Source organism: Coturnix japonica, unplaced genomic scaffold (assembly GCF_054131305.1).
Source record: "Coturnix japonica strain WE unplaced genomic scaffold, WE-NBRP24 Scf120, whole genome shotgun sequence".
Classification (NCBI taxonomy): Eukaryota; Metazoa; Chordata; class Aves; order Galliformes; family Phasianidae; genus Coturnix; species Coturnix japonica.
In genome coordinates this window covers 122,540-146,529 of record NW_028189023.1, presented here as the reverse complement: position 1 = coordinate 146,529, position 23,990 = coordinate 122,540, and the positions used below count along the sequence as shown (strand labels likewise).

Sequence of the window (23,990 nt, the reverse complement as noted above, 5' to 3'; positions counted from 1 at the left end):
CCACCCCATAAACCACCATATACCCCCATAACCACCCCATATAACCTCATATAACCCCATAACCCCCCCATATAACCCCATATAACCTCATATCCCCCCATATAACCCCATATAACCCCATAACCCCCCCATATAACCCCATACAACCTCATATAACACCATAACCCCCCATAATCCCCCCATATAACCCCATATAACCCCATATAACCCCATATAACCTCATATAACCCCATAACCCCCCCATATAACCTCATATAACCCCATATCCCCCCCATATAACCCCATATAACCCCATAACCCCCCCATATAACCCCATATAACCCCACTCACGTCCTTAAGGCAGCCCATGAAGTTGTTGCTGACGGGGGAGCCGGGCAGGTCGGTGGTGTTTGGTGACCCCCCCACCCCATTAACCCCCATATACCCCCATAACCACCCCATATAACCTCATATAACCCCATAACCCCCCATATAACCCATATAACCCATAACCCCCACATATAACCCCATATAACCCCCATATAACCCCATAACCCCCACATATAACCCCATATAACCCCCATATAACCCCATAACCCCCACATATAACCCCATATAACCCCCATATAACTCCATAACCCCCACATATAACCACATATAACCCCATATAACCCCATAACCCTCTCATATAACCTCATATAACCCCGTAACCCCCCATATAACCTCATATAACCCCATAACCCCCCCATATAACCCCATAGACCCCCCCATATAACCCCATATACCCCATAACCCCCCCATATAACCCCATATAACCCCATAACCCCCCCATATAACCCCATGTAACCCCATATAACCCCATATAACCCCACTCACATCCTTCAGGCAGCCCATGAAGTTGTTGCTGACGGGGGAGCCGGGCAGGTCGGCGGTGTTGGGTGACCCCCCCACCCCATAAACTCCCATATACCCCCATATACCCCCCATATAACCTCATATAACCCCATAACCCCCCCATATAACCCCATACAACCTCATATAACCCCATAATCCCCCCATATAACCCCATATAACCTCATATAACCCCACAATCCCCCCATATCCCCCCATATAACCCCATATAACCCCATATAACCCCACTCACGTCCTTAAGGCAGCCCATGAAGTTGTTGCTGACGGGGGAGCCGGGCAGGTCGGCGGTGTTTGGTGACCCCATATAACCTCATATAACCCCATAACCTCCCCATATAACCCCATAGACCCCCCCATATAACCCCTTATAACCCCATAACCCCCCCATATAACCACATATAACCCCGTAACCCCCCCATATAACCTCATATAACCCCATAACCCCTCATATAACCCCATTACTCCCCCATATAACCCCATATACCCCCCATATAACCCCATATACCCCCCATATAACCCCATATACACCCCATATACCCCCCATATAACCCCATATACCCCCTATATAACCCATATCCCCCCATATAACCCCATATAACCCCATATAACCCCATATAACCCCATAACCCCCCCCATATAACCCCCTATAACCCCATATAACCCCATATAACCCCACTCACGTCCTTAAGGCAGCCCATGAAGTTGTTGCTGACGGGGGAGCCGGGCAGGTCGGCGGTGTTGGGTGACCCCCCACGTAGAAGAAGTCGTCGGAGCCCAACATGGTGTAATCCTCCTGAGTGTAACCCGTCGTCGTCAGGATCCCGTCCACTGAGATGGTCACCTGAGGGACAGGGAGACATCAGCTGGGGGGGGGGGGATATGGGATGGGGGATATAGGGAGGAATGGGGGGAATGGGGTTGAATGGGGGTATGGGGGTCAATGGGGTGTGGGGGGACTAGGGGATGAATGGGTGAATGGGGGTGAATGGGGGTATGAGGATGAATGGGGGTATGGGGTGAATAGGGGTATGGGGGCGAATGGGGTGGGGTGGGGAATGGGGATGAATGGGGTGAATGGGGGTGAATGGGGTGAATGGGGTGAATGGTGGTGAATGGGAGTAATGGGGTTAATGGGGGTGAATGGGGTGAATGGGGGTATGGGGGTGAATGGGGGTGGTCACCTGAGAAATCAGCTGGGGGGGGGGATATGGGATGGGGGATATGGGGGGGAATGGGGTTGAATGGGATTGAATGAATGGGAAAGAATGGGGGTGAATGGGGTGAAGGGGGGGAATAGGGGTGAATGGGGTGGGAATGGGGTGAATGGGTATGAATGGGGGGGATTGGGGAGGATTGGGGGGGAATAGGGGTGAATGGGGATGAATGGGGGTATGGGGGTGAATGGGGTGGGGTGGAGAATGGGGGTGAATGGGGTGAATGGGAGGAATGGGGGTGAATGGGGGTATGGGGAGGAATGGGGATATGGGGGGGACTGGGGGGGAATAGGTGTGAATGGGGATTAATGGGGGTGAAAGGGGGTGAAAGGGGGGGAATGGGGGGAATGGGGGTGAATGGGAGTAATGGGGTGAATGGGGGTGAATGGGGTGAGGGGGGTGAATGGGGATGGTCACCTGTGGGACAGAGAGAAATCAGCTGGGGGGGGGGGGGATATGGGATGGGGGATATGGGGGGGAATGGGGGTGAATGGGGTGGGGTGGGAAATGGGGGTGAATGGGGGTATGGGGGTCAATGGGGTGTGGGAGTGAATGGGGTGGGAATGGGGGTGAATGGGAGTAATGGGGTGAATGGGGTGGGAATGGGGGTGAATGGGGGTGAGGGGGATGAATGGGGGTATGGGGGTGAATGGGGTGGGGTGGGGAATGGGGAAGAATGGGTGAATGGGGGTGAATGGGGTTGAATGGGGTGAATGAGAGTAAATTGGGGGTATGGGGTGAATGGGGTGAATGGGGGTGAATGGGGGTGAATGGGGATGGTCACCTGAGGGACAGGGAGAAATCAGCTGGGGGGGGGGATATGGGATGGGGGGATATGGGATGGGGGATATGGGATGGGGGGATATGGGATGGGGGGATATGGGATGGGGGATATGGGATGGGGGATATGGGATGGGGGGATATGGGATGGGGGGATATGGGATGGGGGATATGGGATGGGGGATATGGGATGGGGGGATATGGGATGGGGGGATATGGGATGGGGGATATGGGATGGGGGATATGGGATGGGGGGATATGGGATGGGAGGATATGGGATGGGGGATATGGGATGGGGGGATATGGGATGGGGGATATGGGATGGGGGATATGGGATGGGGGATATGGGATGGGGGGATATGGGATGGGGGATATGGGATGGGAGGATATGGGATGGGGGGATATAGGGGGGGGATATGGGATGGGAGATATGGGATGGGGGATATGGGATGGGAGGATATGGGATGGGGGATATGGGATGGGGGGATATGGGATGGGGGATATGGGATGGGAGGATATGGGATGGGGATATGGGATGGGGGATATGGGATGGGGGGATATGGGATGGGAGGATATGGATGGGGGGATATGGGGGGGGGATATGGGATGGGAGATATGGGATGGGGGATATGGATGGGGGAAATGGGATGGGGGATATGGGGGGGAATGGGGGACTGGGGATGAATGGGGTGGGTGGGGAATGGGGGTGAATGGGGGTGAATGGGAGTAATGGGGTTAATGGGGTGAATGGGGTGAATGGAAGAGGGGGGAACCGGGGGGGAATAGGGGGGAATAGGGGGAATAGGGGAGGAATGGGGTGAATGGGGGGATGGGGGGGGAATGGGGGTGGATGGGGGTGGGGTCAATGGGGTGTGGGTGGAATAGGGGGTGAATGGGGTGGGAATGGGGGTGAATGGGGTGAGGGGGGTGAATAGGGGTATGGGGGTCAATGGGGTGAATGGGGGGAATGGGGGATGAATGGGTGAATGGGGGTGAATGGGGGTGAATGGGGGTGAATGGGGGGAATGGGGACAATGGGAATAGGGGAGTGAATGGGGGAGAGGGGTGTAAATGGGGGTGAAAGGGGGAAATGGGAATAGGGGTGTGAATGGGGTGAATGGGGGTGAATGGGAGTAAATTGGGAGTATGGGGGTAAATGGGATGAATGGGGGTGAATGGAAGTGGGGGGGGATAGGGATGAATGGGATGAGGGGAAAATGGGGGTGGAGGGTGGGGAGAATGGGGGGGAATAGGGGTGAATGGGGGTGAATGGGGTGGAATAAGGGTGAGGGGCTGAGGGGGGTGAATGGAGTGAAGGGGGAATGGGTTGAATGGGTGTGAAAAGGGATGGTGGGGGGAAAGGGGGCTGAATTGGGGTGAATGGGGGGGATCGGGGGGGAATGAATGGAGGTGAATGGGGGTCAGTGGGGTGAGGGGGGTGAATTGGGTGAGGGGGGTGAATGGGAGCATGGGGTTGAATAAGGGTGAGGGGGGTGAATGGGGTGGGGAATGTGGGGGAATGGGGGTGAATGGGGGTGTGAGGGGGAGAGAATGGGGGTGAATGGGGGGGAGTGGGGGGAAACAGGGTCAATGGGGGTGAACGGGGAGTGGGGGAATGGTGGGAATAGGGGTGAAAGGGGTGAATGGAAGTGGCGGGGAATGGGGGGGAATAGGGGAAATAGGGGGGAATAGGGGTGAATGGGGGAGTGGGGGTGAGGGGGGGGAATGAGTTGAATGGGGGTGAATGGGGGTCAGAAGGAAGAATGGGGATGAATGGGAGGAGTGGGAGAGAATGGGGGTGAATGGTGGTGAGGGGGGAAATGGGAGTGAGGGGGGTGAATGGGGGTGAATGAGGGGAATGGGGGTGAATGGGTGTGAATGGGGGGAGTGGGAGAGAATGGGGGTGAGGGAGGTGAATGAGGGGGAATAGGGGTGAATGGGGGTGAATGGAAGTGGGGGGGAATAGGGGTGAATGGGGGACTGGGGATGAATGAGGGTGAATGGGGTATGGGGGGGAGTGGGGGGGTGAATGGGGGTGAGGGTGTGAATGGGGGTGAGTGGGGAAAGAATGGGGTGAATGGGGTGAATGGGGGGAGTGGGGGTGATTGATGGGGATGGGTGAGAGGGGTGAATGGGGGGGAATGGGGAGGAGTGGGGGGGAGTGAGGGTGAGGGTGGTGAATAGGAGTGGGGGGGATTGGGCAGAGTGGGGGTGAATGGGAGTGAATGGGGGTGAATGGGGTTGAATGGGAGTGAATGGGGGTGAATGGGGATGAATGGGTGTGAATGGGGTTGAATGGGAGTGAATGGGGGTGAATGGGGGTGAATGGGAGTGAATGGGTGTGAATGGGTGTGAATGGGTGTGAATGGGAGTAATGGGGTGAATGGGTGAATGGGGATGAATGAGCATGAATGGGGTTGAATGGGTGTGAATGGGTGTGAATGGGGGTGAATGGTGTGAATGGTTGTGAACGGGTGTGAATGGGTGTGGAATGGGGCTGAATGGGAATGAATGGGGGTGAATGGGGGTGAATGGGTGTTAATGGGGATGAATGGGAGTGAATGGGTGTGAATGGGTGTGAATGGGTTTGAATGAGGGTGATGGGTGTGAATGGGGGTTAATGGTGGTGAACGGGTGGTGAATGGGTTTGAATGGGGGTGAATGGGAGTGAATGGGTGTGAATGGGTGTGAATGGGGGTTAATAAGTGTGAATGGGTATGAATGGGGGTGAATGGGTGTGAATGGGATGAATGGGGATGAATGGGAGTGAATGGGTGTGAGTGGGAATGAATGGGTGTGAATGGGGGTTAATAAGTGTGAATGGGGGTGAATGGGATTAATGGGTGTGAATGGGGATGAATGGGTTTGAATGGGTGTGAATAGGTGTGAATGGGTGTGAATGGGGGTGAATGAGGGTGAATGGGGGTGAATGGGGGTTAATGGGTGTGAATGGGTGTGAATGGGGATGAATGGGTTTGAATGGGTGTGAATAGGTGTGAATGGAGTGAATGGGTGTGAATGGGGATGAATGGGTGTGAATAGGTGTGATAGGTGTGAATGGGTGTGAATGGGGGTTGAATGATGGTGAATGGTGGTGAATGGGGGTGAATGGGTGTTAATGGGGATGAATGGGAGTGAATGGGTGTGAATGGGTGTGAATAGGTGTGAATGGGTGTGAATGAGTGGTGAATGGGAATTGAATGGGTTTGAATGGGTGTGAATGGGTGTGAATGGGGTTGAATGAGGTGAATGGGGATGGAATGGGTATGAATGGGTGTGAATGGGGATGAATGGGGTGAAATGGGGGTTAATGGGGGTGAATGGGTGTGAATGGGAGTGAATGGGTGTGAATGGGGGTGAATGGGTGTGAATGGGAGTGAATGGCGTTGGAATGGGGGGTGAATAGATGTGAATGGGGGGTTAATGAGTGTGAATGGGTGTGAATAGGTATGAATGGGTGTGAATGGGTGTGAATGGGGATGAATGGGTGTGAATGGGTGTGAATGGGGATTAATGGGATTAATGGGTGTGAATTGGAGTGAAAGGGTGTGAATGGGGGTTAATGGGTGTGAATGGGTGTGAATGGGTGTGAATGAGGTGAATGGGGATGGAATGGGGATGAATGGGCGTGAATGGGGTTAAAGGGTGGTGAATGGGGATGAATGGGTGTGAATGGGGGTTTAAAGGGTGTGAATGGGGGTGAATGGGGATGAATGGGAGTGAATGGGGGTGAATGGGGGTGAATGGGAGTGAATGGGTGTGAATGGTGTGAATGGGTGTGAATGGGGTTGAATGAGGTGAATGGGGATGGAATGGGGATGAATGGGTGTGAATGGGTATGAATGGGTGTGAATAGGGATGAATGGGGATGAATGGGAGTGAATGGGTGTGAAGGGGTGTGAATGGGTGTGAATGGGTGAGAATGGGTGTGAATGGGTGTTAATGAGATGAATGGGGATGAATGGGTGTGAATGGGCATGAATGGGTGTGAATGGGGGTTAATGGGTGTGAATGGGTGTGAATAGGTGTGAATGGGGATGAATGGGGGTGAATGGGGATGAATGGGAGTGAATGGGTGTGAATGGGTGTGAATGGGTGTGAATAGGTGTGAATGGGTGTGAATGGGGATGAATGGGTGTTGAATGGGGATGAATGGGTGTGAATGGGGATGAATGGGTTTGAATGGGTGTGAATGGTGGTGAACGGGTGTGAATGGGTGTGAATGGGAGTGAATAGGGGTGAAATGGGTGTGAATGGGTATGAATGGGTATGATGGGTTTGAATGGGTGTGAATGGTGGTGAACGGGTGTGAATGGGAGTGAATGGGTGTGAATGGGGGTTAATAAGTGTGAATGGGGGTGAATGGGTGTGAATGGGGATGAATGGGTGTGAATGGGTGTGAATGGGGGTTAATAAGTGTGAATGGGGGTGAATGGGGGTGAATGGGTGTGAATGGGTGTGAATAGGTGTGAATGGGTGTGAACAGTGGTTGGGGGGGGGGGGGCGTTAGTAGGGCTGGGGGGGGCCTCAGTCGAGCCCGAGTGTGTGGGGGGGTGGGAACGCGAGTGTGCAAAGCAAGTGTGCAAAGCGAGTGTGCAAAGCAAGTGTGCAAAGGGGGCGTGCCAGGCGTGCGGGGGGGCGTGCACAAAGGCATGCAGGGGGGTGTGGGTGAGCACCGGGGTGTCTTGCACGCGCGTGTGCAAATGTGGGCTCCTGTGCACTAGTGTCCATGTGCGCCGTGTGCCTTGCACCGACACACAGCAGTTGTGCACACTCACCCCTTGCACCAGCATCAACTCACCTCTGGATGGATTAATGCCGTTGCACACTTACCTTGCACCAACACGTGTGACCTCAAGCCAGCACGCCCTTGCACACCCACTTTTACTCTACCCACCAGCAGGAATGTTTGCACACTCAGCCCTTGCACACTCATCTCGTGCCATCACTGCCAACCTTTACACACTCGCTTCTGACCAGCAGCGCCATTTGCACGCTTGCTTCCTACTCTCAGCGATCATTTGCACACTCACCATCACCCTTTGCACACTCACCATCGCCCTTTGCACACTCGCTTCTCACCACCTCCTCCCTTTGCACACTCACCTCCCACTCACACACACTCACACCCTCACTGCATTGCACAATCACTTCTCATTGCCGCCCTTTGCACACTCACCCCTCGTGCTCTTTTCACCACCCCCCTTTGCACACTCAATTCCAACCCATGGAGCCCTTGGCACACACCCCTTCCAAGCTCACCACCACAACCACCCTTTGCACACTCACCCCTTGCACACTCAGTCTTCCACACCTCCGCCCTATGCAAACATATGCCCTACCAGCAGAGCACTTGGCACACTCATATTGCACATTCACTTCTATTCACCAGCAAAGTCTTTTGCACACTCACTTCTCACTCCCACTGCCGTATGCACATTCGCCCCCCTCGCACACTCACTTCTCACTGCCAGTCTTTGCACACTCACTCCCCACAGGCAGAATAATCCTTCAAGCAATTCCCCTTGCACACTCAGCCCCTCACACACTCCTCACCACTGCTATTCTTTGCACACTCACTTCTCACCATCACCACACTCTACACACTCACCCCTTGCACACTCACCCCTTGCACACTCACTTCTCACCATCACCACACTCAGCCCTTGCACACTCACTTCTCTACACCTCCTTTTCCACCCTCCCCTCCATCTGAGCCCTTTGCACACTCACTTCTCACCACCACCCTTTCCACACTCCCCCCCCTCCTCCATCAGAGCCCTTTGCACACTCACCCCTTGCACACTCACTTCTCTCCCCCCCTTTCCACACTCCCCTCCCCTCCATCAGAGCCCTTTGCACACTCGCTGTACCCAACGCCCCGGGGCCGGCGGTGTTAGTGCCACACACTCGTGCAAAGAAGAAGAGCCGTGCAAATAGCCGTGCAAAATCCATGCACTTGGGGGGGGGGGGGGGGGGGATAAAGGAAGGGTTGAAGGGGGGGGGGGGGGGGGCGACCCTAAAAGCGCCGCTTTTAGCCCCAAAATGAGGTTGGGGGGGGGGGGGGGGTCGTCCGAAAGAGGGGGGGGGGGGGGGATGTATTTAATGTGGGGGGGGGTCCCAAAAAGCGCCGTTCCACCGGGGGGGGGGGGGGGGGAGCCCGGATCGGTTCCGGTTTCGGGTTAATTCGGGTTGATTCGGGTTCGGCACCCAGTAGAATATATAAAAAAAAACATGGCGGCGGAACCGTGTGAAACGGAGCGGAACGGAACGCGGTACCGACCCGATAATGCAGAGCGTTTACCAGAGCGTGGCCGCTGCCGGAGCGCTTTGGGGCCAAAGTGCGGGATAATGGGGAAAAACGAGAAACGCGTTATGGGATTGGGTGGGGGGGAGAGTTTGAGGGGCGTTTGGGGGATTTGGGGGCCGTTTGGGGGGGATTTGGGGGCGTTTCGGGGCGTCTTGGGGGCGTTTGGAGGGATTTCGAGATTTTGGGGAGCGTTTTGGGGGGATTTGGGGCGTTTGGGGGAGATTTGGGGCGTTTGGGGGGCGTTTGGTGGATCTTGGGGGCGTTTGGGGGATTTCGAGATTTTGGGGAGCGTTTGGGGGGGATTTGGGGCGTTTGGGGGAGATTTGGGGCGTTTGGGGGGCGTTTGGGGGGCGTTTTGGGGGCGTTTGGTGGATCTTGGGGGCGTTTGGAGGGATTTCGAGATTTTGGGGAGCGTTTTGGGGGGATTTGGGGCGTTTGTAGGAGATTTGGGGCGTTTTGGGGGCGTTTGGGGGCGTTTTGGGGGCGTTTGGTGGATCTTGGGGGCGTTTGGGGGATTTCGAGATTTGGGGGGATTTGGGGCGTTTGTGGGTTTGGGGAGCGTTTGTGGGAGATTTGGGGCGTTTGGGGGAGATTTGGGGCGTTTCAGGGGTGTTTGGGGGCGTTTTGGGGTGATTTGGGGAGTGTTTTTGGGGGAGATTTGGGGCTTTACAGGGGCGTTTGGGGGGGATTTGGGGCGTTTCGGGGCGTCTTGGGGGCGTTTGGAGGGATTTTGAGATTTTGGGGAGCGTTTTGGGGGGATTTGGGCGTTTGGGGGAGATTTGGGGCGTTTGGGGGGCGTTTGGTGGATCTTGGGGGCGTTTGGGGGATTTCGAGATTTTGGGGAGCGTTTTGGGGGGATTTGGGGCGTTTGGGGGAGATTTGGGGCGTTTGGGGGGCGTTTGGGGGGCGTTTTGGGGGCGTTTGGTGGATCTTGGGGGCGTTTGGAGGGATTTCGAGATTTTGGGGAGCGTTTTGGGGGGATTTGGGGCGTTTGGGGGAGATTTGGGGCGTTTTGGGGGCGTTTTGGGGGCGTTTGGTGGATCTTGGGGGCGTTTGGGGGATTTCGAGATTTGGGGGGATTTGGGGCGTTTGTGGGGTTTGGGGGGCGTTTGGGGGAGATTTGGGGCGTTTGGGGGAGATTTAGGGCGTTTCAGGGGTGTTTGGGGGCGTTTTGGGGTGATTTGGGGAGCGTTTTTGGGGGAGATTTGGGGCTTTACAGGGGCGTTTGGGGGGGATTTGGGGCGTTTCGGGGCGTTTTGGGGGGCGTTTGGAGGGATTTTGAGATTTTGGGGAGCGTTTTGGGGGGATTTGGGGCGTTTGGGGGAGATTTGGGGCGTTTGGGGGGGCGTTTTGGGGGCGTTTGGTGGATCTTGGGGGCGTTTGGGGGATTTCGAGATTTGGGGGGATTTGGGGCGTTTGTGGGGTTTGGGGGGCGTTTGGGGGGGATTTGGGGCGTTTGGGGAAGATTTGGGGCATTTTGGGGGCGTTTTGGGGTGATTTGGGGAGCGTTTTTGGGGGGATTTGGGGCGTTTGGGGGAGATTTGGGGCTTTAGGGAGCGTTTTGGGGGGATTTTGGCATTTGGGGGGCGTTTTGGGGGAGATTTTGGGGACATTTGGGGCATTTGGGGACATTTGGGGGACGTTTTGTGGGGGATTTGGGGCGTTTGGGGAGATTTGGGGGCATTTGGGAGGCGTTTTGGGGGGCGTTTGGGGGGGATTTGGGGGAATTTCGAGATTTGGGGGGGATTTGGGGGGCATTTGGAGGCGTTTTGGGGTGATTTGGGGCCGTTTGGGGGGCTTTGGGGCCGTTTGGGAGGAATTTGGGGCCATTGGGGGGAGATTTGGGGCTTTAGGGGGGCGTTTTGGGGGGATTTAGGACGTTTCGGGGGCGTTTCGGGGGCGTTTGGGGGAGATTTGGGGCGTTTCAGGGGTGTTTGGGGGCGTTTTGGGGTGATTTGGGGAGTGTTTTTGGGGGGGGATTTGGGGTTTTACAGGGGCGTTTGGGGGGGATTTGGGGCGTTTGGGGGGCTTTTTGGGGTGATTTGGGGGGGTTGGGGGCGTTTTGGGGGCCGTTTGGAGGGGATTTGGGGTGTTTGGGGGAGATTTGGGGCGTTTTGGGGGCGTTCTGGGGGCGTTTGGTGGATCTTGGGGGCGTTTGGGGGATTTCGAGATTTGGGGGGATTTGGGGCGTTTGTAGGGTTTGGGGGGCGTTTGTGGGAGATTTGGGGCATTTGGGGGAGATTTGGGGCGTTTCAGGGGTGTTTGGGGGCGTTTGGGGTGATTTGGGAAGCGTTTTTGGGGGGGAATTGGGGCGTTTGGGGGCATTTGGGGGGATTTCGAGATTTGAAGGGGATTTTGGGGGGGTTCGGGGGCGTTTTGGAGTGATTTGGGGGGCGTTTGGGTGGGGGGGGTCGTTTAGGGGCGTTTGGGGGGGCGTTTGGGGCCGTTAGGGGGGAATTTGTGGCTTTAGGGGGGCGTTTGTGGGGGATTTGGGGCCGTTTGGGGGAGATTTGGGGCATTAGGGGAGCATTTGGGGGGTTTGAGATAGGGTTGGAGGGGCGTTTTGGGGCGTTTGGGGAGCGTTTTTTGGGGAAGATTTGGGGGGATTCGGGGGCGTTTGGGGGGGGATTTGGGGGCGTTTGTGGGGGATTTGGGGCCGTTGGGGGGAGTTTGGGGTCGTTTGGGGGGCGTTTTGGGGGGGATTTGGGGCATTTGGGGGGGATTTGGGGCGTTTTGGGGTGGTTTGGGGGAGTTTTGAGGGAGATTTGGGGCATTTCGGGGGGATTTGGGACATTTAAGGGGTGTTTTGGGGGGATTTGGGGAACGTTTTTGGGGAGGATTTGGGGCGTTTCGAGGGCGTTTGTGGGCGTTTGGGGCGGATTTGGGGCGTTTGTGGGCTTTTGTGGGGTATTTGGGGCCGTTTGTGGGGTTTTTGGGGCGTTTTGGGGGCGTTTGGGGGGGATTTGGGACGTTTCAGGGGCGTTTGTGGGCATTTGGGGGGATTTGAGGCGTTTGGGGGGCATTTTGGGGGGCGTTTGGGGGCGTTTGGGGGGATTCCGAGATTTGTGGGGGATTTGGGGGGCATTTGGAGGCGTTTTGGGGTGATTTGGGGCCGTTTGGGGAGGAATTTGGGGCCGTTGGGGGGGAATTTGGGGCTTTAGGGGGGCGTTCGGGGGGGTTTGGGTTAGAGTTGGAGGGGCGTTTTGGGGGGATTTGGGGAGCGTTTTTTGGGGGGATTTGGGGGGCATTTCGGGGGCATTTGGGGGGCGTTTTCGGGGGATTTGGGGCGTTTGGGGGGATTTCGAGAGTTGGGGGGGATTTTGGGGGTGTTTGGGGGCGTTTGGGGGAGATTTGGTGCGTTTCGGTGGCGTTTGGGGGGAATTTGGGACATTTGAGGGGCGTTTTGGGGGGATTTGGGGCGTTTGGGGGCCGTTTGGGGGAATTTTGAGATTTGGGGGGGATTTGGGGGGTGTTTGAGGGGGGTTGGGGGCGTTTGGGGGTGATTTGGGGAGCGTTTGGGGGGGATTTGGTGCGTTTTGTGGGCGTTTGTGGGCATTTGTGGGGCATTTGGGGGGTGTTTTTGGGGGGCGTTTTGGAGGTGATTTGGGGAGCGTTTTTTTGGGGGGATTTGGGGCGTTTGGGGGAGATTTGGGGCGTTTCGGGGGCGTTTGGGGGGGATTTGGGGGGGGGGTTGGGGGGATTTGGGGCGTTTGGGGGCGTTAGGGGGGGTCTTGGGGGCATTAGGTGGGATTTTGAGATTTAGGGGGGTTTTGGGGGGCGTTTGGGGGCGTTTGGGGGTGGTTGGGACGTTTAGGGGGGACTTAAGGGGGATTTGGGAGGCATTTGGGGGGATTTGATGGGGATTTTGGAGGAGATTTTGGGGGCATTTGGCTGTTAGGGGGTTATAGGGCCGCAGTGTTAGGGGGTTATGGGGCTGTTATGGGGTTATGGGGCCGCAGTGTTAGGGGGTTATGGGGTTATAGGGCCACAGTGTTAGGGGGTCATGGGGTTATGGGGCTGTTAGGGGCTTATAGGGCTGCAATGTTAGGGGGTTCTGGGGTTATGGGACTCTTAGGGGCTTATAGGGCCGCAGTGTTATGGGGTTATAGGGTTATGGGTCTGTTAGGGGGTTATAGGGCCGCAGTGTTATGGGGTTATAGGGTTATGGGTCTGTTAGGGGGTTATAGGGCCGCAGTGTTAGGGGGTTATAGGGTTATGGGTCTGTTAGGGGGTTGTGGGGCCGCAGTGTTAGGGGGTTATGGGACTGTTAGGGGAATATAGGGCCGCAGTGTTAGGGAGTTATAGGGTTATGGGGCTGTTAGGGGCTATAGGGCCGCAGTGTTATGGGGTTATGGGGTTATAGTAGGGTTATGGGGCTGTTAGGGGGTTATGGGGCTATTAGGGGGTTATAGGGCTGCAACGTTAGGGGGTTATAGGGTTATGGGGCTGTTAGGGGGTTGTGGGGCCGCAGTGTTAGGGGGTTGTGGGACCGTTAGGGGATTATAGGGCTGCAGTGTTAGGGGGTTATGGGGTTATGGGGCTGTTAGGGGGTTATAGGGCCACAGTGTTAGGGGGTTATAGGGTTATAGGGCTGTTAGGGGGTTGTGGGGCCGCAGTGTTATGGGGTTATAGGGTTATGGGGCTGTTAGGGGGTTGTGGGGCCGCAGTGTTAGGGGGTTGTGGGGTTATAGGGCCACAGTGTTAGGGGGTTATGGGGTTATGGGGCTGTTAGGGGATTATAGGGCCGCAGTGTTAGGGGGTTATGGGGTTATGGGGCTGTTAGGGGGTTGTGGGGCCGCAGTGTTAGGGGGTTGTGGGGCTGTTAGGGGGTTATGGGGTTATAGGGCTGTTAGGGGCTTATAGGGCCGCAGTGTTAGGGGGTTATGGGGTTATGGGGCTGTTAGGGGGTTGTGGGGCCGCGGTGTTAGGGGATTGTGGGGCTGTTAGGGGGTTATGGGGTTATGGGGCTGTTAGGGGGTTATAGGGCTGCAATGTTAGGGGGTTATGGGGTTATGGGGCTGTTAGGGGGTTATAGGGCCGCAGTGTTAGGGGGTTGTGGGGCTGTTAGGAGGTTATAGGGCCACAGCGTTAGGGAGTTATAGGGTTATGGGGCTGTTAGGGGGTTATAGGGCCGCAGTGTTAGGGAGTTATGGGGTTATGGGGCTGTTAGGGGGTTATAGGGCCGCAGTGTTAGGGAGTTATAGGGTTATGGGGCTGTTAGGGGGTTGTGGGGCCGCGGTGTTAGGGGGTTGTGGGGCTGTTAGGGGGTTATGGGGTGGCAGGTTATGGGGCCGTGTTAGTGGGTCCGGCCAAGCGGTGTTAGTGGGGTTAATGGCACAGGGAAGCGCCGGCTGCCCATGGGGCGGCTATGGGGGACCCCAAATGGCACCAGGGCCCTATATGGTGTCCCCATAGTGTCCCTATATGGTGTCCCCATAGTGTCCCTATATGGTGTCCCTATAGTGTCCCTATATGGTGTCACCATAGTGTCCCCATATGGTGTCCCCATAGTGTCCCCATATGGTGTCCCCATAGTGTCCCTATATGGTGTCCCCATAGTGTCCCCATATGGTGTCCCCATAGTGTCCCTATATGGTGTCCCTATAGTGTCCCCATATGGTGTCCCTATAGTGTCCCTATATGGTGTCCCTATATGATGTCCCCATATGGTGTCCCCATATGGTGTCCCTATATGATGTCCCCATAAAGTGTCCCCATACATCTGATGGTGTCCCCATATGATGTCCCCATATGGTGTCCCCATATGGTGTCCCTATATGGTGTCCCTATATGGTGTCCCCATTCAGTGGCCCCATATGATGTCCCCATACATTGGATGGTGTCCCCATACGATGTCCCTATATGGTGTCCCTATATGGTGTCCCCATACAGTGTCCTCATACGATGTCCTCATATAATGTCCCCATATGGTGTCCCCATACATTTGATGGTGTCCCCATATGATGTCCCCATATGGTGTCCCCATACAGTGTCCCTATATGGTGTCCCTATATGGTGTCCCCATAGTGTCCCCATATGGTGTCCCTATATGATGTTCCCATATGGTGTCCCTGTACAGTGTCCCTATATGGTGTCCCTATATGATGTCCCCATACATTGGATGGTGTCCCCATATGGTGTCCCTATATGATGCCCCCATAAAGTGTCCCCATACATCTGATGGTGCCCCCATATGATGTCCCTATATGGTGTCCCCATACGGTGTCCCCATATGATGTCCCTATATGGTGTCCCCATACAGTGTCCCCATATGGAGTCCCCATATATTTGATGGTGTCCCCATATGATGTCCCCATATGGTGTCCCCGTACAGTGTCCCTATATGGTGTCCCCATATGGTGTCCCTATACGATGTCCCCATACGGTGTCCCTATATGATGTCCCCATACGGTGCCCCCATAAGGTGTCCCTATAGTGTCCCCATATGGTGTCCCTATAGTGTCCCTATATGGTGTCCCTATATGATGTCCCCATATGGTGTCCCTATGTGGTGTCCCTATATGATGTTCCCATATGATGTCCCCATATGGTGTCCCCATACATCTGATGGTGTCCCCATATGATGTCCCCATATGATGTCCCTATATGGTGTCCCCATTCAGTGTCCCCATATGGAGTCCCCATACATTTGATGGTGGCCCCATATGTTGTCCCCTCGTGGCGTCCCCATATGGTGTCCCTATATGATGTTCCCATATATGCCCCTATATATGTATATATCATATATATGCCCCTATACGGTGTCCCCATATGATGTCCCCATACGGTGTCCCTATATGATGCCCCCATAAACTGTCCCCATACATCTGATGGTGTCCCTATATGGTGTCCCCATACAGTGTCCCCATATGGTGTCCCCATACATCTGATGGTATCCCCATATGATGTCCCCATATGATGTCCCCATACAGTGTCCCTATATGATGTCCCTATATGGTGTCCCCATAGTGTCGCTATATGGTGTCCCCATATGGTGTCCCTATATGATGTTCCCATATGATGTCCCCATAAAGTGTCCCCATACATCTGATGGTGTCCCCATATGATGTCCCCATATGGTGCCCCCATAAGGTGTCCCCATACGGTGTCCCTATATGATGTCCCCATACAATGTCCCCATACGGTGTCCCCATACAGTGTCCCCATACAATGTCCCCACACAGTGCCCCTATATATCTGATGGTGGCCCCATATGAAGCTGTCATGTGGTGTCCCCATACGGTGTCCCCATACAATGTCCCCAATGACCCCAATGTCCCCCATATGGACCCCCATAGACCCCAATGTCCCCCCAATTGACCCCCATAGACCCCAATGTCCCCCATATGGACCCCCATAGACCCCAACACCCCCCAATTGACCCCCATAGACCCCAATGTCCCCCATATGGACCCCCATGGACCCCAAGACCCCCCAATTGACCTCCATAGAACCCAATGTCCCCCATTGACCCCCATAGACCCCCCTATGTCCACCCAAAGACCCCAATGTCCCCCAATTGACCTCCATAGACCCCAATGTCCCACATTGACCCCCATAGACCCCAATGTCCCACATTGACCCCCATAGACCCCAATGTCCCCCAGTTGACCCCCATAGACCCCCCATGTCCACCCAAAGATCCCAATGTCCCCCATATGGACCCCCATGGACCCCAAGACCTCCCAATTGACCTCCATGGACCCCAATGTCCCCTATATGGACCTCCATGGACCCCAATGTCCCACATTGACCTCCATAGACCCCAAGACCACCCAATTGACCCCCATAGACCCCCCATGTCCACCCAATGACCCCAATGTCCCCCATAAGGACCCCCATGGACCCCAAGACCCCCCAGTTGACCTCCATAGACCCCAATGTCCCATATTGACCTCCATAGACCCCAATGCCCCATATGGACCCCAAGACCCCCCAATTTACCCCCATGGACCCCAATGTCCCACATTGACCCCCATAGACCCCAACACCCCCCAATTGACCCCCATAGACCCCCATGTCCACCCAAAGACCCCAATGTCCCCCAATTTACCTCCACGGACCCCAACGTCCCCCAGTTGACCCCCATAGATCCCCCCATGTCCACCCAAAGACCCCAATGTCCCCCATATGGACCCCCATAGACCCCCCATGTCCACCCAAAGACCCCAGTGTCCCACATTGACCCCCATGGACCCCAAGACCCCCCAGTTGACCTCCATGGACCCCCCTATGTCCACCCAAAGACCCCAAAACCCCCCAATTGACCTCCATGGACCCCAACGTCCCCCAGTTGACCTCCATGGACCCCCCTATGTCCACCCAAAGACCCCAATGTCCCCCAGTTGACCTCCATAGACCCCAAGACCCCCCAATTGACCTCCATAGACCCCCATGTCCACCCAAAGACCCCAATGTCCCCCATATGGACCTCCATAGACCCCAATGCCCCACATTGACCTCCACAGACCCCAGTATCCCACATTGACCTCCATGGACCCCAATGTCCCACATTGACCTCCATAGACCCCAACACCCCCCAATTGACCCCCAAAGACCCCAATGTTCCCCAGTTGACCTCCATGGACCCCAGCACCCCCCAGCTGACCTCCATGGACCCCAATGTCCCACATTGACCTCCATAGACCCCAACACCCCCCAATTGACCCCCAAAGACCCCAATGTTCCCCAGTTGACCTCCATGGACCCCAGCACCCCCCAGCTGACCTCCATGGACCCCAATGTCCCACATTGACCTCCATAGACCCCAATGCCCCATATGGACCCCCATGGACCCCAACACCCCCCAATTGACCTCCATAGACCCCAATGTCCCACATTGACCTCCATAGACCCCAAGACCCCCCAATTGACCTCCATAGACCCCAGTGTCCCCCATATGGACCTCCATAGACCCCAAGACCCCCCAGTTGACCCCCATAGACCCCAAAACCCCCCAGTTGATCTCCATGGACCCCAATGTCCCAAATTACCTCCATAAACCCCCCCATGTCCACCCAATGACCTCAACCCTCCATAGACCCCCCTATGTCCACCCGAAGACCCCAAGACCCCCCAATTGTCCTCCACGGACCCCAACGTCCCCCAATTGACCCCCATAGACCCCCCATGTCCACCCAATGACCCCAATGTCCCCCATATGGACCTTCATAGACCCCAACGTCCCCCAGTTGACCCCCATAGACCCCCATGTCCACCCAAAGACCCCAATGTCCCCTATATGGACCTCCGTGGACCCCAATGTCCCACATTGACTTCCACGGACCCCAACGTCCCCCAGTTGACCCCCATAGACCCCAATGTGCCACATTGTCCTCCATAGACCCCAAGACCCCCCAATTGACCTCCATAGACCCCAGTGTCCCACACTGACCCCCATGGACCCCCCTATGTCCACCCAAAGACCCCAATGTCCCCCAGTTGACCTCCACAGACCCCAAGACCCCCCAATTGATCTCCATAGACCCCAATGTCCCCCATATGGACCTCCATAGACCCCAAGACCCCCCAGTTGACCTCCATGGACCCCAAGACCCCCACATTGACCTCCATAGACCCCAGTGTCCCCCATATGGACCCCCAATGACCCCATCACCCCCCAATTAACCACCCCCAGACCCATCTATAACCCCTCAACACCCCCATACACCACCACCCCATAACCTCCCCCCCCTAAAACCCCCCCTACCTGCCGTAGGTTCCGGGTCACCCTGACGTCGTGCCATCCATCATCATTAAATTTCCCATTGACCGGTTCCACCAAAGCCTCGAAAGCTCCCGATCCCAAATTAATGACCAACCAAACGGCTCCGGATTTTAAGGACAAATTAACGTAGTCGGCCGAACGTCCGGTGTGAAGGAGGAGACCGTGACGTTGTCGGGTACGGAAGGACAACGTCACCTCGTCGGTGCTGCTTTGGATGGGGCTGTGGGACAGGTCGTAGCAGAAGAACTCGGCCCCGCGGAACGTGGCCACGTACGGCTCACGGCCTATGGGGAGATGGAGACGGGTTATGGGGTGGGACATCATAGTGGGACCCCATAATGGGTCTATGGGGTGGGATGTTGGGTTGGGAGCCCATCATTGGTCCCTTGGGTTATGGGATCGAATATAGGGTCCGTGGGGTGGGATGTTGTGTTGGGATCCATGGTGGGACCCCATAATGGGTCTATGGGGTGGGATGTTGGGTTGGGACCCCATAACGGGTCCATCGGGTGGGATGTTGGGTTGGAAGCTTGTGGTGGGACCCAATATAGGGTCCATGGGGTGGGACATCATGGTGGGACCCCATTATGGGTCTATGGGGTGGGATGTTGGGTTGGGAGCCCATAATGGGTCCATGGGGTGGGATGTTGGGTTGGGAGCCCATTGTGGGACCCTTTGGTTATGGGGTCGAATATAGGGTCCATGGGGTGGGATGTTGGGTTGGGAGCCCATCATGGGTCCCTTGGGTTATGGGACTCAACATAGTGTCCATGGGGTGGGATGTTGGGTTGGGACCCCATGGTGGGACCCCATGATGGGTCTATGGGGTCGGATGTTGGGTTGGGAGCCCATAATGGGTCCATGGGGTGGGATGTTGGGTTGGGAGCCCATAGTGGGTCTATGGGGTGGGATGTTGGGTTGGGAGCCCATAGTGGGACCCCCATTGAAGTGGGACCCCATTGGGGTTGGGGTCAGTGGGGTGGGAGCTGTGGATGGGGCTGTGGGACAGGTCGTAGCAGAAGAACTCGGCCCCGCGGAACGTGGCCACGTACGGCTCACGGCCTATGGGGAGATGGAGACGGGTTGGGGGGATTCGGACCCAACATGGGGTTGTATGGGGCGGGATGTTGGGTTGGGACCCCATAATAGGTCCATGGGGTGGGATGTTGGATTGGGACCCCATGGTGGGACATCATGGTGGCACCCCATAATGGGTCTATGGGGTGGGATGTTGGGTTGGGAGCCCATAATAGGTCTATGGGGTGGGATATAGGGTTGGGACCCCATATTGGACCCCATTATAGGTCTATGGGGTGAGATATTGGGTTGGGACCCCATAACGGGTCTATGGGGTGGGATGTTGGGTTGGGACCCCTTAACAGGTCTATGGGGTGGGATGTTGGGTTGGGAGCCCATAATGGGTCCATGGGGTGGGATGTTGGGTTGGGAGCCCATAATGGGTCCATTGGGTCGGATGTTGGGTTGGGAACCCATGGTGGGACCCCATGATGGGTCCATGGGTTGGGATGTTGGGTTGGGATCCATGGTGGGACCCCATGATGGGACTATGGGGTGGGATGTTGGGTTGGGACCCCATGATGGTCCATTGAGGTCGGATGTTGGGTTGGGAGCCCATAATGGGTCTATGGGGTGGGATGTTGGGTTGGGAGCCCATAAGGGGTCTATGGGGTGGGATGTTGGGTTGGAAGCTCGTGGTGGGACCCCATAATGGGTCTATGGGGTGGGATGTTGGGTTGGGAGCCCGTAATGGGTCTATGGGGTGGGATGTTGGGTTGGGAGCCCATAGTGGGTCCATGGGGTGGGATGTTGGGTTGGGACCCCATTGTGGGACCCCATAGTGGGTCCATGGGATGGAATGTTGGGTTGGGAGCCCATAGTGGGACCCCCATTGAAGTGGGACCCCATTGGGGTTGGGGTCAGTGGGGTGGGAGCTGTGGATGGGGCTGTGGGACAGGTCGTAGCAGAAGAACTCGGCCCCGCGGAACGTGGCCACGTACGGCTCACGGCCTATGGGGAGATGGAGACGGGTTGGGGGTCATGGGGTGGGACCACATGGTGGGACCCCATAATGGGTCTATGGGGTGGGATGTTGGGTTGGGAACCCATGGTGGGACCCCATGATGGGTCTATGGGGTGGGATGTTGGGTTGGGAGCCCATCATGGGTCTGTGGGGTGGGATGTTGGGTTGGGAGCCCATAATGGGTCCCTTGGGTTATGGGATCGAATATAGGGTCCATGGGGTCAGATGTTGGGTTGGAAGCTCGTGGTGGGACCCCATAATGGGTCTTTGGGGTGGGATGTTGGGTTGGGAGCCCATAATGGGTCTATGGGGTGGGATGTTGCGTTGGGAGCCCATCATGGGTCCCTTGGGTTATGGGACTCAGTGTCCATGGGGTGGGATGTTGGGTTGGGACCCCATGGTGGGACCCCATGATGGGTCTATGGGGTGGGATGTTGGGTTGGGACCCCTTAACAGTTCTATAGGGTGGGATGTTGGGTTGGGATCCCATAATGGGTCTATGGGTTGGGATGTTGGGTCGGGAGCCATTGTGGGACCTGGTGGAGGGACCCCATAATGGGTCTATGGGGTGGGATGTTGGGTTGGGGTCAGTGGGGTGGGAGCTGTGGATGGGGCTGTGGGACAGGTCGTAGCAGAAGAACTCGGCCCCGCGGAACGTGGCCACGTACGGCTCACGGCCTATGGGGAGATGGAGACGGGTTGGGGGGATTCGGACCCAACATGGGGTTGTATGGGGCGGGATGTTGGGTTGGGACCCCATAATAGGTCCATGGGGTGGGATGTTGGGTTGGGAACCCATGGTGGGACCCCATGATGGGTCTATGGGGTGGGATGTTGGATTGGGACCCCATGGTGGGACATCATGGTGGGACCCCATAATGGGTCTATGGGGTGGGATGTCGGGTTGGGACCCCATAACGGGTCTATGGGGTGGGATGTTGGGTTGGAAGCTCGTGGTGAGACCCCATAATGGGTCTATGGGGTGGGATGTTGGGTTGGGAGCCCATAATGGGTCTATGGGGTGGGATGTTGGGTTGGGATCCCATAATGGGTCTATGGGGTGGGATGTTGGGTTGGGACCCCATATTGGACCCCATTATGGGTCTATGGGGTGAGATATTGGGTTGGGACCCCATAACGGGTCCATGGGGTGGGATGTTGGGTTGGAAGCCCATAATGGGTCTATGGGGTGAAATGTTGGGTTGGGAGCCCATAGTGGGACCCCATGATGGGTCTATGGGGTCGGATGTTGGGTTGGGAGCCCATGGTGGGACATCATGGTGGGACCCCATGATGGGTCTATGGGGTGGGATGTTGAGTTGGGAGCCATTGTGGGACCTGGTGGAGGGACCCCATAATGGGTCCGTGGGGTGGGATGTTGGGTTGGGACCCCATAATGGGTCTATGGGGTGGGATGTTGGGTTGGGACCCCATGGTGGGTCCATCGGATGAGATGTTGGGTTGGGAGCCCATGGTGGGACATCATGGTGGGACCCCATAATGGGTCTATGGGGTGGGATGTTGGGTTGGGAGCCCATCATGGGTCCATGGGGTGGGATGTTGGGTTGGGATCCATGGTGGGACCCCATGGTGGGTCTATGGGGTGGGATGTTGGGTTGGAAGCCCATAGTGGGTCCATGGGGTGGGATGTTGAGGTCCATGGGGTGGGATGTTGGGTTGGGATCCATAATGGGTCTATGGGGTGGGATGTTGGGTTGGGAGCCCATAGTGGGTCCATGGGGTGGGATGTTGAGGTCCATGGGGTGGGATGTTGGGTTGGGACCCCTTAACAGGTCTATAGGGTGGGATGTTGGGTTGGGAGCCCATGGTGGGACATCATGGTGGGACCCCATAATGGGTCTATGGGGTGGGATGTTGGGTTGGGAGCCCATAATGGGTCTATGGGGTGGGATGTTGGGTTGGGAGCCCATAATGGGTCTATGGGGTGAAATGTTGGGTTGGAAGCTCGTGGTGGGACCCCATAATGGGTCTATGGGGTGGGATGTTGCGTTGGAACCCCATAATGGGTCCATGGGGTGGGATGTTGGGTTGGGACCCCTTAACAGGTCTATAGGGTGGGATGTTGGGTTGGGAGCCCATGGTGGGACATCATGGTGGGACCCCATAATGGGTCTATGGGGTGGGATGTTGGGTTGGGAGCCCATAATGGGTCTATGGGGTGGGATGTTGGGTTGGGAGCCCATAATGGGTCTATGGGGTGGGATGTTGGGTTGGGAACCCATGGTGGGACCCCATGATGGGTCTATGGGGTGGGATGTTGCGTTGGGACCCCATAATGGGTCCATGGGGTGGGATGTTGGGTTGGGACCCCATGGTGGGACCCTATTGAGGTGGGATGTTGGGTTGGGAGCCCATGATGGGTCCATGGGGTGGGATGTTGGGTTGGGAGCCCATCATGGGTCCCTTGGGTTATGGGACCCAATATAGGGTCCATGGGGTGGGACATCATGGTGGGACCCCATAATGGGTCTATGGGGTGGGATATTGGGTTGGGAGCCCATCATGGGTCCCTTGGGTTATGGGACCCAATATAGGGTCCATGGGGTGGGACATCATGGTGGGACCCCATTGTAGGTCCATGGGGTGGGATGTTGGGTTGGGATCCATGGTGGGACCCCATAATGGGTCTATGGGTTGGGATGTTGGGTTGGGAGCCCATCATGGGTCCCTTGTGTATGACACAAGTGTGTAACACAGGTGTGTGAATGAGGGTGTGACACGTGGGTGTGACAGGAGGGGTCTGCCATGGAGGTGTGACATGAGTGTGTAACACGAGTGTGTAACATGATTGTGTGACACAAGTGTCTGATGTGAGTGTGTGACATGAGTGTGTGACACAAGTGTGTGACTCAAGGGTGTGACATAGGGGTGTGAGACACAGGTGTGCGATGAGTGTGAGACGAGTGTGTCACACAAGTGTCTGACACGAGTGTGTGAGACGAGTGTGTGACACGAGTGTGAGACAATTGTGTGACACAAGTGTCTGGCGTGAGTGTGTGACACAAG

The 23,990-nt window shown here is 56.1% G+C and overlaps 2 protein-coding genes across 42 annotated transcripts in view; both read right to left on the bottom strand.

Annotated features, from left to right (window-relative positions):
- Positions 1-1,195, bottom strand: part of FRMD8 (FERM domain containing 8) — a 27,724-nt gene extending 26,529 nt beyond the window's left edge. The window contains 2 exon segments of the mRNA XM_085535361.1: positions 331-358; positions 1,120-1,195. Of these exon segments, the coding sequence (XP_085391487.1) occupies positions 331-358; positions 1,120-1,195 (104 nt within the window).
- A 348-nt stretch (positions 1,196-1,543) lies between these two features.
- The window catches only part of LOC146751172 (uncharacterized), a 44,509-nt gene continuing 22,062 nt past the window's right edge, over positions 1,544-23,990 (bottom strand). For 39 of the 41 annotated variants that reach the window (XM_085535385.1, XM_085535386.1, XM_085535370.1 and 36 more), the window contains 3 exons: positions 18,905-19,206; positions 9,169-9,213; positions 1,544-1,732 (listed from right to left, as the gene is read on the bottom strand). In XM_085535385.1, the coding sequence (XP_085391511.1) occupies positions 1,568-1,732; positions 9,169-9,213; positions 18,905-19,206 (512 nt within the window). In that variant the 3' untranslated portion in view covers positions 1,544-1,567. The remainder of the gene's footprint in view (positions 1,733-9,168; positions 9,214-18,904; positions 19,207-23,990) is intronic. The other 2 variants (XM_085535365.1, XM_085535372.1) reach the window with 2 other exon arrangements.